This window comes from Uloborus diversus, chromosome 2 (genome assembly GCF_026930045.1).
Source record: "Uloborus diversus isolate 005 chromosome 2, Udiv.v.3.1, whole genome shotgun sequence".
Lineage (NCBI taxonomy): Eukaryota > Metazoa > Arthropoda > Arachnida > Araneae > Uloboridae > Uloborus > Uloborus diversus.
The window spans coordinates 61,858,704-61,873,834 of NC_072732.1; the positions used below are offsets into that span (position 1 = coordinate 61,858,704).

Consider the following 15,131-nt stretch of genomic DNA (forward strand, 5'->3'; position numbering starts at 1 on the left):
TTTTTAACTCTTCTAAATTGACTAGAACCTACCCAGCTGTTCACAGAGCCTGCTGCTGGTCATCACTTGTGTAGTTGCGTGATTTACGCATTCTTTTTGCACAGATAATCAGCTTACATTCATTTATGACTGCTTCATATCTGAATTTTAGCATTCATGTTAACAAAAAATTGAAGCGTTTCTGTTTTATTCTAGAAATTTTATTCGAATTCAAGTTGTGTTTGCCAATACCTTGTTCCAAGCAGTGTGCTATGGTCCAGCTGAGCATCAAATCATCACATGCGGAACCGACAGAAAAGTTACATACTATGAAGTTTTTGATGGGACCCACATAAGAGCTTTAGAAGCTTCCTTGTCAGGATCTATCAATGCTCTGGATATTACTGAAGATGGAAAGTGTTTTATTACTGGTGGTGCTGACAAACTAATTAAAGTATGTGTTTCTTCTAAGTGTCATAGTTAACTTAATCAATCATTTAATTTCTACAAATGGTAATTTATTATGAATTATATTTATTTACATTTGCTCCTCATGAAGTCTCTTGCAAAGTTCAGTTATATTCTTAGAACTGTGTTTATTTTATAACCATTGATGGTTTGATGATTAAAATTCAAAATGGTTTAATTTTTATAATAAAGGGTAAGCGAATATACATTATACTATACTAAATACATCAGGGTTTCCATATCAAATCTACCAATGCTCTGCTACTTGATGCCTCAGAAACTTGCAATATTTTGTGCTAAAATAGTACGTGTCAGGTTGATAATATAAATACTTTTTTGTTTGTGGTGACCATTAGTGAAATTTTCCGGGGGCCTGATTACTGCAAAGACAAGTGGGGAAACTGCCCAGGCCTTGCTGTTAGAAGGAAGCCTTAAATCAGAAAGAAACAGAATTGATAAATTGATAACCCAGATTAGTAATGAAAAATTAAGAAAACTGAAAAATATTATATTTTCGGCATAGCACTTTTTTGGCTTGCTCTTTCCTTTAACATTTTTTTAAAACATCAAGTGTTTTGACTAGAAAAATTAGAAATTTGGTTGTGTTACTACTTTACAGTGTATTAGCATTTTTCTGCCCAGATATTTTAAAATCATTTTAATAATTTAATTTTGTGATATTTTCATTTTTCTGACTGTCAAAATAATGCTCAAGAAGAGCCGCCCCAAATGAAATGTCTGCGACAGGCTCTTGTACTGTTATTATCTGGCCCTGAATTTTTATTTATTTATTTCAGATGAAAACTGAATTTTTGGAACCATCAAGGGACACCTACCCTTTCGATCGATTGGGGTTAACCCCCAAGTCTAAAGTCCACCAACTGCCATTCAGATCCAAGTCTTTGAATACTTGAATTACTTCTTGAAATATAGCAGTTATGCTCATGAGGAAAAAACTCTTTGATTGTACAATGTACAATCCTTCTCCTGCATGGGTTTCTGTACCTTTTCATGCCATTCAATCTCTGCGTTACTCAATGCCCAGGCATATAAATGCTGTTATTTCTGGCAGAGGTGGCGTTTTTGAGTGTTGATTTCTCTGGATTTACTCTTTCAAATATTTGAAAATTTAATCACTTGTTATTTGAAGTGTGATATATTTATCCAATGAAAACCATTCTGTTATTTGCTTTTCTTGCTTGTGTAGCACTTTTAATGGCCAATAGTGTATTTTGAATTGACATTCAATTAACTAATGCAGCATTTCTTGTATGATATTTGATGCTTAAATTTATTTATTTTTATGTCATTTGAGGACAAGATGACAAAAATGTCTATTTACTACTTCTAGGTTTGGAAATATTTAGAAGGAATTGTGACTCATGTTGGGATTGGACATAGTGATGAAATTACAGCTCTCCGCATTTCCCCAAACAGGAAACATATCATTAGTGTTGGTAAAGACGGATGCATAATACGCTGGAAATTTCCAGATTAACTAATTATTTTCAACAAAATCAATTTCACAAAACGGAATTCAAAGTAAAAATTTTACATCAGTGTAAATTAATGCTCTAGTCAAACAAATTTTATACATATCATTTGATTTTTTTAATGAACTGTGTCTTTTAATCTTTTATAACATGTAATTTTTTATGTTTTACATTTGTTAAAAATTTTATTTATTTTTTGTTCAAATGTTTTTGCATTATATATATCAATTTTACAGCAAATAAAATCAAATTTTCAAGAAAACTTTCATGTGTGAAAATTATTTTGCTGCACACTACTAATGAGTAATTAAAGCCAGGGGAAAATTCTTTTGAAGGAGACCTGGGAAATTGAATCCCCCCCCTCCCCGCTACACTGTTTGATAACAAAGTTTTCATGGCTTAATTTTGGAATGGTTTTTTTCCCCTGCAGGCAAATGAATCTACTTTAAATATTTAAATATTATGCCCTAATATTGCTTGAAAGTGGAGGTAAGATATCTTTAACGTTTCAGGCCAATTAAATACTAAACCAAACACAATGTCCAATGCCGCATCTAGCAATTACGTATGTTTTTCCATTTACTCTAGCGTTGAACAGCTAGAAATAAGGGGAAGACATTTATATAAAATGCAACATTAATTAAAATAAAAATAATAAGAATGAATTGGGATCATTTGGCAAAATAATTAATCTTAGTCTAAGCTTAGGCTGTAAAGTTCAAATAAATGCTATGTACCTATTAGAAATTTATTAATAAACATACTAGAAAAATTTTAAATCATGTATTACATTAAATGTTACATGAATATTTTTGGAAATTAACTGAAGAATCAAAATTCTATCTTTTTAAATTAGAACTAATTTAAAATAACTATTTATAGATAACTTGCTGACTAACAGATATATTTTTTTTTATTTTTCCCCCTTCCAAAAATGCTTGGATAATATCAGGGTTGGCTTTTGGACGTCAAAAACTAATTTTTGACTTGACTTGACTACAGGGTCTGAAAATATCGTGATGTTATCAAAAATATCCGATATTTTGATCAGTGTCGGCCGGATCTCCAGGTTTTCCAAGCCAGGGCAAAATCATGAAACTGCTGCCCTTACTTATCTTTCGAGTTTTATATGATAAAAATCGATGTATATTAATGAAAAAAAAAACAGGAATAGGGTAAATTTGTTGCCCCCACAAATTGCTGCCTGGAACAAAGGCTTGCTCCTCCCCCCCCCCCCTAGATCAGGCAATAATTCTGATATCAATCATAAATTTTGATACACCCAATATTTTCGATCAAAGCAAACTGCATTATTGAAATAGGAACTGCATGCTCAAATCACTGTTGCTTATTTTCCATTATTTCGTATTATATTATACAAGCAGTACCCGCACAGTGATGAATAAAAATTTAATGGAAGTCCATTGAATAAAAAAAATTAATGCCCCCTCCGCCTCTGATGTGAAATGATCATTTTTCTCTGTATAAAATGTGTACACACCTTTTCAAAAAAGAAAAACTATTAAAGCTTCTTTGGAATTTAAAACTTTTTGTCAAATCATTAAATTAGATTTACAGTTGCTTTAAAGCTCTATTTAGCTGGTGAAGCGGTTTTTACTGAAATTTAAATAATTTCGCCAAATAAACAAAAAAAGACATCAAATAATATCTTTCGAATGTAAAAACAGTTCCGCAACTCTATTGTTTATCGCCAAACTCGCCCAGCAACCACGCTATCATAATCCATCCGTCTAACGAAAAAAAAACATCCAGTGGAACATTCAAAATTCGTCGGAAAAAAAAGAAGAAAATGTCATACATATTACTCAGATAAAAACAAATCAAAAGTTTCTTTTCTTTCAAAACAAATCACCAAAACAATGAATTACATTTACGGTTGCTTTAAAACACTAATTCTAGACTGAACTGCTCAGTGCCTAATGCCCCAAGCGACCACGCTACCGGAACCCAGCCCTTTTGCGAGTGAAGCGGATGTTTTTTCTTTGGCAATAATAAATGTTTCGCCAAACAAACAAAAAAGTATAAAATCTCATTAACGGTAGCTTTCAAATCTTTATATTAAGAGCTGCTTTGTCCGGTCTACCTTGAGAATAAATATTGTGTCAAGTGACATATATTCAACAATCAGGCTTAAATAAAAGAAAAAAAAAAACACCATGCAAAATTACCCTTCCAAGCAATGACGACAGATATTAAAATACTTTTAAGAAATTAAAATGCGAAAGATGGATTTTAAAAGCGTAACCATGGAATCCCGAAATAAAATAAGTTTAAGAAATTAAATGCAAAATAATGAAAGAAAAAATGGATTCAAGAAGCGTAACCGTGGAAACGCGAAAAGAAAATGGTTGACAACCTGAATCAAAATGACATTTTTCGAACTTCATTTAAAAACGCTTGTAACTTTTTTTCCTTTGAAGATAGAAGCTAAGTTTTCGACCATAGGTCGAAAGAGATCTGGAGTAAAAAATGTCGCTTTTTCCAATGGTGTCAAAAAGAAAACTGTGGGACAATTCCTTCACTTTTTATTGATAGATTTAATGAAAAAAGTAGTGCCTAAGTTTCAGCTAAGCCTAAAAAAGTTCGAGCTAAAAACGCAAATTTCTCCCGCCGTAATTAAGTTAGAGCATTGAAGCAAATTGTTTAAAACGCGGAAAAGTCTACCCTTTTCAACGATATAATATTAATATGTGCAAGTAATTTTTCACTCCCATATTCGGGAATTTATGTGAAATTTGAACCTAAATTGGAATAAAAAAAGAACTATTTATCGGATTTTTTCCAATTATAGCCTATGTCACTCAGTAAGAAAGCATCTTTCATATAGTGAAGGAATTTTTCAAATAGGTGCAGTGGTTCCGGAGATTACCTCGAACATATAAACAACAAAAATCCGCCCTCTCTCTTTATAATTTTAGTATAGATATAATGGTATAATAATGTATGGGCAATGGCGTGGTTTCCTTCAGTCAAAAGTACTATCAGTCATTGAAATGGATAGAATGAGCAAAAAAAGTTACATGGACCCAGAAAATACTTTCATTTTCCCAACAGTTTTTTTTTTTAATTAATTTTTTTAAATGTCCGATTTTTCAAACAAGGCGTGGTCTTTATGACGTTACAAATGATGCAATTTGGCGCATCTTTCTACTACGTTTCCACGTTATGATAATCGGGTGCGTATACAGAAAAATCTTTTGGAGGGGGCACGGGAAATTGAATCTCCCCCCCCCCCCCCCACCCGACTTCTATGTTTCATAACAAAGTTTTGCCGACTTTATTTTTAAATGTGCGTGTTTATTTATTTATTTATTTATTTAGGATTCCTTAAATCAATGAATCTACTTCTAAGTACATGAATATTATGCACTAATATACTTTGAATGTGGACGGAATACATCTTTAACGTTTCAAGCCATTTAAATACTAGGGTCTGGTGGGGGAAAGTGGTCAATGGGGTAAAGTGGTCATAATTCAAATAAATGGCTATAGTTTGGAAATTAATGTTCGAATAAATGTGAAAATTTTATTTTAGGGTAGTGCATTTATAAACTATATTTTGAATACAAAATTTTACAACTGGCAAAATTTTATTTGGTAAAAAAAAATATTTTGTGTAAATATGAAAATTCTTAAAATCTAAACACCTTTTTTAACTTCCTTGGGAAATTTTGTTTGTTAGAATTATGAACAGATTGACTGCACAGGAAGCTTCCTACATGTCTCAAGAACTCTTACTCATTAGCAGTTAGCTGAATCTATTTTGAATAATTTGTTAGAACAATTTAAGTAAGATGGGGTAAAGTGGTCATAATATTAGGCTTAACGAATATTGTTCTTGTAGAGTCACTAAATCTTTCAGTATAAGGCAGATATAAATTAAATATTAATTTCACTGAATATGTATTGTTTTTACAATAAAAAGGGTTAAATATACGAGTATATGCGTATATATACGCATATACTCGTGTAGGCACGAATATATACGTATTCACATAAATGCATCAATAAACACGTATTTGGGTACCTGCAAGTATTTTTTATGTATGCAGATATACATTCGACTATACACGTATATTCCCGCTTATATGCTCGTATATATACGAACAATTATATACTCAGGGAAACACGTATATACGCGTACGTACTCGAGTAGACACTTGCATACAAGCATATGATATACATGTATACAGGGTGAGTCTAAACTCTTGGTCAAATTATTAAAAGGTGTTAGACGGGAGGATAAGAAGCAAGAATCATTAGAAACATCCAGAATCAAACTCAAGGCTGACGCGCTACATGCACGCAAAGCCAGAAACTGATGGATGCAAAACATGTCACAAATTTATTACACAAAGACAATTTTACACAACATTTTAGGTTTTTAGAAAATTTTAAAGTTATTGATGAAATTTTCGGCTGGCAGCTGTAATACATGCATCGCAATCACTCTGTTGCAATTACGAGACTTTTGAAAAACTTTCATCAGACGCTGCACCATCGTTGCGATGCGTGTATTAGAACTACTACAGGCCGTAACTTTTAACAACTGCTCTAAATATGTCTTAAAAACTAAAATGTCGGGTAAAATCATCTTTGTGTAACAAATTTGTGACCTGTTATGCTAACGTCAGTTTCTGACCTTTTTGTGCATGTAGCGCGTCAGCGACCATAAGTTCCTTATGATTCTTTGCTTCTTATCCTCCCCTTTCACACCACTTAGATTTTGCAAAAAATCTTGGATTCATTCTGTAAGCATACATGTATATTAGCGGATATACTCGTGGATATACGTGGATACATGTACTGGTGTATACACGTAAATGCACGCATATACGTCTAACAGCTATATAATCGTGTTTACACGTAAACATACGAATATACTCGTGCTTTCATATATATTTACGTGAGTAGATACGTACAAACACGCACTGGATATATCCACGAATTAACTCGTGTATACTTGTATAAGTATGTATGTACACTTATATATGCATATATACGTCAACTGTACACGTATATACTCAGGTATGCACGCATATACTCGAGATACAAGCGGAAAACACGCATATGATGTTCTTTTCTACGCTTTACTCGCATATACACGTGATACGTATATACTCGTGTAGACACGTATGCACTCCTATAGGTAATCACGTATACATGCGTGAGTATATACGTGTATAAACTCGTGTATACACGTATATACTTGAGAAGGCATGCGCATGCATCTGATGTATACATGCATCTATTCATAAATGAACATGTTTACTCATGTCTACACGACACGTATAGTAGACTCGTGTATACCCGTATATACTCGTACATATATTTGTAACTATAAAAATAACCAAAATATACGAAAATTAGGGTTATTTGTAACGGTTTTGCAGTTTTTTTAAACTATGACCACTTTACCCCATGCTATGACCACTTTCCCCCATCCCATGGGGTAAAGTGGTCATAAATACAAAGGGAAATGAAAGTGTTATAAAACCACTTAAATTCAATATTTTTTTCCTGAAATGCAATGTACCGTGTTCTTTAATAATGCAATGTAAAATAACAACAAAAAAAGTTGAAGTGTTAAAGAATTTATTGTTTTTATTATCCACCAAAGTTGAAAACCTATGATTTTATGACCACTTTACCCCACCAGACCCTAAACCCAATATAATGTCACCAAAATGCTCGACAATGAGCGGCTTTTCCTAGGAACATTGTCATAATGATTATAACACGAGGGCAAGGTTATTAAATAAATCCATACATCTCTTGAGTTTTTTAAAATTAATTTAATCATAACTTCATAACATATATAAGTTTCACTGAAGAATTCAGAAACTATTTCTGTGTGAATTTCAAAACAATTGCTGATTTGTTCTTAAAGCCATGATACAGTTGAGATAACATATTTATTCTACATGCCGTTTCTATTAAAAATCATGGTTTTTCTAAGAAACTACCACATGATTTCTTTCATTTTGCATTCTTTATTAGCTGAAAAAGAAATCTATTATTTCGCAAATAGGTTCATAGATCAAAATGACTCTTTTAGGTGCGCCTACACATTTTTAAAAAATGTTAATTATTGATTCCATCAAAGAATTAATGGACGAATCGCGATAATGCGGTATCTTGAATTTGAAGTCAATGAGTTAAATGTATTCTGCAACTCTGGGCCTCTGACTCCAGTAATACTTCTTTAGCAAACAAAAATGCTTTTATTCAAAATATGCTGTGTGTGTATGTTTTGTGTTCTTTTTAATTAGCTACGTAAAAAAAGTGTGAAGGAAAGGTCAGTTAAAAAGTAATAAATAAAATAGTTATATTATCCTTTATTACCAATAGTAATCCTTTTGGGGGGAGCACGTGCCCCCTGTGCCCCCAGAGACGTAACTAGAGGGGGGCAGACGGGGCTCGTGCCCCGGGCGTCAGATTTAGGGGGCGCTAAACTGACTAAATAAATGCTTAAATTTAATTTTTAAAAAAAGGAGAAGTTATTGGAAGCCACCAGGGGAACTGGCAGAAAATTTGCATGGTTTAATGTGGAAAGATAGACAGAGAGTAAGAGGGCGCAGTAAATAGCATGAACAGGGCCGGATTAAGCCAGCGCGGGGCCCGTAGCAAATGTTTCCAAGGGGCCCTCGTTTTTGGATGATATAGTAAACAATAGAGCTCTTCTTCATGAAGATGGGAAGTGCACTTATAACACGCATGAATACATAAATGTGGATATAATTTTAGAGCTTTACGACGGTTAGGACCCTCTTATGTTTGCCCCTCGTCTTCCCGTTACTACACGTTTTCAACTTTTAATTCCAAAAACGCAATGTTTGGACGATATAAAGGGAGGGGGGGGGGGTCCGGGGGTTACCCCCGGAAAATTTTCGGTATTTCAGTACTAGAAACTCATTTCTAATGACCCCTGGTGATATTAGAAAGAGAAGATGCGAAAATCATCATTTTTAAGTTAAAAAACGCAATTGTATCCTATATTAGGTAAGATCAAAGGAAAAAATTTGGGTTCACAGCGACTCTTTCCAGGCAGTTTTTTAAAGTTGAAGCCTTAAATAAAACTGTAGATTATCCTTAATGATGTTGTAGAAAAAGGAAAGAGTGGTGTTCAAGGAGGTCCCATTGGAAAATTTTTGAATTTATTATCTGTTATTAATCTAAAAACACAATTTTAAGCAAAAAATTTCGAAATTGTACATTCTGAAATGGTATTTGTTTTACGTTCTTTGGTGATTTTGGGGCGGAGTTCGCGAAAGCCATCCCCGGGAAATTTCTCGAAAGTGAAGCTGTGAAAACGTGATAAATAGTAGGCCATCGGGGGTTACGTTTCGGTATGTGATGGGGTTCAGGCACTCTCCGAGGCAACGCGGAAAATTTTCGAAGTTTAAGTCTTAAAAGTACATTTTAGACCATTGTTAACAATGTTGGAGGGGGGGGGGAGAGGAACACTCCCATTGAAATTTTTCGAAATTATAGTCCAAAATACGCATTTGTAGGTCACTTTATTAAACGACGTTATAGGTCGGGATCGAGAGCTCGAGATTAGACCAATGGAAATTTTTCGAAACTGAAGTTCCAGAAAGCAGTTTTAGAGGGTTTTCGATTATGTTAAACAATTTTCTTCCTGAATTTTTCTGAATGTCAAGTTCGAATTTTTCGGCTACCGGGCTACCTTTGGTGATGCAAAAGAAATGGGTTAGGTTCGGGGCATGGGTGGCGGCTTTTTAGTTCCCTCCCACTCGGAGAAAAAAATTAAAAACGATATTTAAAGTCTTTCTTCTACACATAATTATTTTAATTCATCAAAAAATAATATTCTCTTAACAATTTATTTATTTCGCTCAACATAAGTGTAAGTCTCAAAATCTTTTTCTTCTCTTCTATCATGATCTCTTAATTTTGCTCGTTGTTTACAGTGCCGGATCTACGGGCTCGTGTCGTGGGGAGGGGGGGGGATTTGAGTGTGACAAATTGACATGAAGTTAAAGTAACCAAAGAGGATTTAAAGGATGACTAACAATTACCTTTTCAGGACTCCAATTTCTAAAGCTTTAAGAAGAAAGACACTTTCAAACAATTTCTGCGTGGTAACCCTTTCCCATCTCTTGTCTAACATTGCCAAAAAGAGCTTTGAAATGTGGTTTTAGGATTTGTGCATTAAGAGTTTCAGCATCCTCCTTCTCTGGCTATCAGCAAAAATTGCTTAAATTTTTCGACCCCAAATTCCGAAAAATTCCAGAGAAAGCCCTTGAACCATCTCGATTTCAAAATTTCAGAAAAATTCCAAAGGAGAATATCCACCTACTTGCCTAACTTCTCAACATTCGGGGAGAAAGGCTCCAAACCACCACTCTTTACCTAAAGCTAAAGATAGCCTGCGTCTTGAAATAATTCAGTTTCTTACATTTTACGAAGCAAACCCGTATCCTCACCCCCCTGATAACGTCTCCAGTGATAATCTAAAACCGCGTCAGATTTGTTTCTGGGGTAGTTCCCTTTCTTTAATTTTCCCACATAGCTTGAAATTTTGTTTTCAGCTATACCATGGGACGATCGCTCAAACCCTTTCCTCCCTAAGACAGCCTGAAATTGACTTCAGTTTTGAACACAATTTCAGGAAAGAACCCCTTCCCCTATCCTCTATTGTTATAAAACAACCTAAATTTTCTTTTTTTAGGCTTGAATAGCTGAAAGTTTTAGGACCCTAACTCGATTAAATTTCTTAAGTTACCTTAAAATTGACTTCATTTTGAAAAAAAGAAAAAGAAAAAAAAATCTAGAGAAAACCCAATTCTCCGTTCTCCAAACATTGCTTAAAATTAGTAAGTAATTAATAAGTAATTTTTGGTCAGTTTTGAAACTTTTCTGACCCAACGGAGCTTTTTCTCCTTCTAACTAAAATTACGTTTTTAGGACTTCAATTGAGAGAAATTTCTGGAAAGCAATCCAACGAAAAAAATAAGATTTTTAATTTACCTGAGTATTTAGAAAAGCTAGATCTAAAGAAAAAGAGAAAGACAGAGATGAATTTAAACGGATTAAAGTGCGGGAAGTATTTTTTTTTCTGGAATTTTTCTCATGGCGCGGGGCCCCCAGAAGCGCGGGGCCCGTAGCATTTGCTACTTCTGCTCTATGGCTAATCCGGCCCTGAGCATGAATGCTTTTTTTAGAGTGATCAGTACTTGTTATATGTTATCTAAGAATCTCCCTCTCGGAGGAGGAATATAGGAGCAAAGCTGAGGAAAGGAAACACCAATACAAAACAGCGGAAATGCTCAAATGTCCTTCTTCTACAATTAAATATAAAGTTGTCAACATGATGTCTTCCTCTCAGCTTTTACAATGACGAGAATTTTACTACCCCACCCCACTAGCCTAAGGGAAAATCGTTACACTGTTCCCTTGGCTGTAGCCCATGGCTTAGGAATTGGAGCCACTATCTTTATCCAAAAGAATCATTCTCTAAAGATTATCTTTTCTAGTTCGTATCACTTACTTTTTTTCTGCCTTTAATTCCGTTCTCAGGATATTTTTTGCTCATCTTGTTTAGTTTTAAATCAATTTTAAGATATGTCGAAAAAACTATCTGAAGCTAAATTTAAAAAAAGAGCGAAAGACCGCAAAAAAGAGCCCCATCAACAATCTTCATCTTTTTTTTTTTTTTTTTATCATCGTGGTTAAATGCTAAAGACGTTAGGAGAGTGGAGAGTAGGTAAGGCATTACTCAGATAGTTTGAATGATGTAGTACAAATTTGTTGAATTTTACAATTTGTCTCATTCTTGGAAAAAAATCTGGCACTATAATGATGGGGATTCAATTTAAAGTTCGGGAGGCTGCCAATTTTTCTTTAGAAAATACTAGGTTTTTTTGGGGGATAAATTGAGTAAAAAAAAAAAACTTGCAGAGAGTCGAGAAATTTTCGACTTAGTTTCAATATATTTTTTCCACCCACACAATATTTTAAATATGCTTAAATCATCAACGTCAATCAATGTCATAAATCAGCTATTTTTTACGGCTCTAAATTTGAATTTTTCTTTGGTACTTTGATGCATATTTATAATTACAGTAGAACCTCGTTTATTTAGACTCCGTTTATCCGGCTTATCCAGACCAAATTTGTAAAGTTAAAAAACATATTCACTGAAATGATAATTCTAAATTATGATAGCCGGAACAAAACTATAAATGTAGCAAATATTTGCTTTTTATTTTGATTATATACACAACTCCTGCATAGGATGTGCAATAAATTATAGTCTTCTAATAAACAACATGGCATATTTGGAGTGTCAGTCCTACACCACAGCAGCTGAACTATGTATGATAAAGTGTTTGCGAGTAACAATCCTATGTTAATTTTGCTACAACCCTTTTTTTTTTTGCTGTTATAAAAGGTAAGTCTGCTTATTTACGAATGTGTTTTACGAATTAACCCGGATTTTCGTTATCCGGATTACCGTTGGTTCCCGTTAGTTCGGATAAAAGAAGTTGTACTGTAAATGGAAATAACCTGAACGGAAGCGCACTGAAAACGTATAATATTGATATTTTTAAGATTTGTGTTTTTTAAAAAATGGTTAACAGAAAGGGTTTTGATCTAAAGCACATTAGGTTTTTGTTTTTCTATTAACTGTTTCTCAGATGTATACTATATGTATCAGAGTTGGAGACGTGCGTTCTTTATAAAAATTAGCTCTTGTAATAATTAATATGTAACTAATATACAGATTGCGACAATTTAAAATGTGTTGCACATAAAATTATTAAGATAGAGTTAAAATAAGATAATCTGTCCCTTCGAGCTTTAGTAAGACGTTTAGATGTCAACCTAAAGTAAGGATAAGCCAAGTATAGTAATATTCAATTAATTTCAAGTATAAGAAACAAAAACAAATAACCTACTAAATTTTTTATCGGATTTAAAATTATTTCACGCATTTTTGCGATATGTTGCTCTTTTGTAGTTGAATACTGTTATTTTTCTTGCTCATTTCTTCATAGTAGTATAATAATATACTTAAAAATAAGTGATTGAAAATATTTCTGTTTTATTGAAGTTATAATTTTTAATTGATATTTTTTCAAAGCAATAATGCAACAGGGTTTTAATTACTCTTGTGGAAATACAAAAATATTTTTTCTTGAATAACTTCGTATATAAAATAAATAAAATACTTAATGATTTTTACCCTCTATCGCTATTTTTAAAAATGCAATATACAGTGATAAAGCTACATAAAAATTTATAATTACGTAATCGTCGCCTTTATAAGACTTAAGGCAGTACAGGCAGCGGACTCCTTTATCACTGCCTAATTTAAATGTGGCTTCCAGTGGTGGAAAGTTTCAAAAAATATACCGAATGGAATGTTATTTATCATTTTGTTTTACTGGTTAAAGAGTACTCCCTCAGGGTGTAACGAAAAGTTACATTACAAAATATGTATAAATTGCAAATGCATTTTGTGTAAAATTCGTCCTTGGCTCATATGTAACCATCCCCTTTCTTGATTGCGCTCCATTCGCTTTGAAATTTGATAGTTAGAATTAAATTTAAGATTTATTTATGATGCTAGGGGGTTCTGCCCCCTGCTCGTTAACGCTCACCAATCCTCGAAGATTACTTCGCAATCTTATTTGATTCGCAAAGATTTAAATCGTCAATGAGAAAGAAACAGATTAAAAATGCATTATGAGCTCCCTTTGGATTAAAAAGTACCACTTCCCCATGTTTCAAAATAACTTGTACCAACTTGCAGAACCGTAATAAGGGCTAAGAGGCTCCTGAGCATTGCAAAACGTACGTTTTGTACGTTTGAAAAGTCGCTTTCATATTCGTGATCTCTAGTAATATATTTTGCTCTTTAGCTCGGGGCTTGAATTGAGTTCAACCTAACGTTTTTCGTTAAAATCGAAACCCCTAAAGTTTGTGAATAAGAAAGAAGAAACATGCGAATCGAAAAGACGTAATTATGGCAATGCCAAATCAAATATCAATAACTTTAATGGAAATAAAATTATTCGAACTCGATTTTTAACGGCTTGTAATTTTTTTTTTCCTTTAGAGAAAGAAGCTAAGTTTTTCGACCATGGGTCAAGTTAGATCTGAAGTAAAAAAAGCCGTTCTTTTCAGTGGTGTCAAAAAGAAAACTGTGAGACAATTCCTTCGCTTTTTACTAATAGATTTAATGAAGAAAGTAGTGCCTAAATTTTAGCTAAGCCGAAAAAAGTTCGAGCTAAAAACTGAAATAACTCCCGCCGTATTTAAGTTAGAGCATACAAACAAATTGCGTAGATCACGGAAAATTCTACCCTTTCTAAAGATATATAATATTAATATGTGCAAGTAATTTTTCGTCCCTGTAATAGGCAATTTACGAGAAATTTGAGCTTAAAAAAATAATTACAACAAAAACTAATTTGAATTAAAAAAATAAAACCCCACATGCACACGCCCGGGGCTCGAAGTAATTTTGTACAAAATTTCAAGGCTGTAGGTGCTATGGGGCCTCCTGAACGCAAGTTCGCCCCAGACTTATCTCCAGAATTTCTTTGAAACCTTACTTTTATTAATTACTAGTTGTACCCGCACGGCTTTGCCCGTAATAGAAAAATTAAAAGGTCTTTTGGTTCGCCTGTATATTTACAAATAATGTATGGTGAATTTTCTCGCCAATTGGCTTGTACCCATGTTACGGTTCCACGTTATGATAATTTCGTATCTCGCCAATTGACTTGTGCCCATGTTACGGTTCCACGTTATGATAATTTCGTAATTTACTCGTCCATCTTATGATATTTTGGCTCTTAAAATTGGAATAGAAAAAGAACCACATCGAATTTTTGAAAAATCGCTTCGAGGTGCACACTCCCATGCTACAAGCTAACTTTGTGCCAAATTTCATGAGAATCGGCCGAACGGGCTAGGCGTTATGCGCGTCACAGAGATCCAGTCATCCTCCGGACAGAGAGACTTTCAGCTTTATCATTAGTAAAGAAGATAAAGAGATTAATTTTAGGTTTAAGTTCTTGTTAATTGTTTATAGTTTAACATGTGGTGCGTTTAGCTCAATGTTATTCTGTAGTGCATACACTGGAGAGTAAACACTCTTTTTTTAATTTGTAGTTTAATATTTTGGTCTTTTGA

General features: G+C 33.6%; 1 protein-coding gene across 1 annotated transcript in view; it reads left to right on the forward strand.

Annotated features, from left to right (window-relative positions):
- Positions 1–2,168, forward strand: part of LOC129217077 (cilia- and flagella-associated protein 52-like) — a 76,962-nt gene extending 74,794 nt beyond the window's left edge. The window contains exons 13-14 of the mRNA XM_054851326.1: positions 196–433; positions 1,799–2,168. Of these exons, the coding sequence (XP_054707301.1) occupies positions 196–433; positions 1,799–1,945 (385 nt within the window). The 3' untranslated portion in view covers positions 1,946–2,168. The remainder of the gene's footprint in view (positions 1–195; positions 434–1,798) is intronic.
- Positions 2,169–15,131: the final 12,963 nt, after the last annotated feature.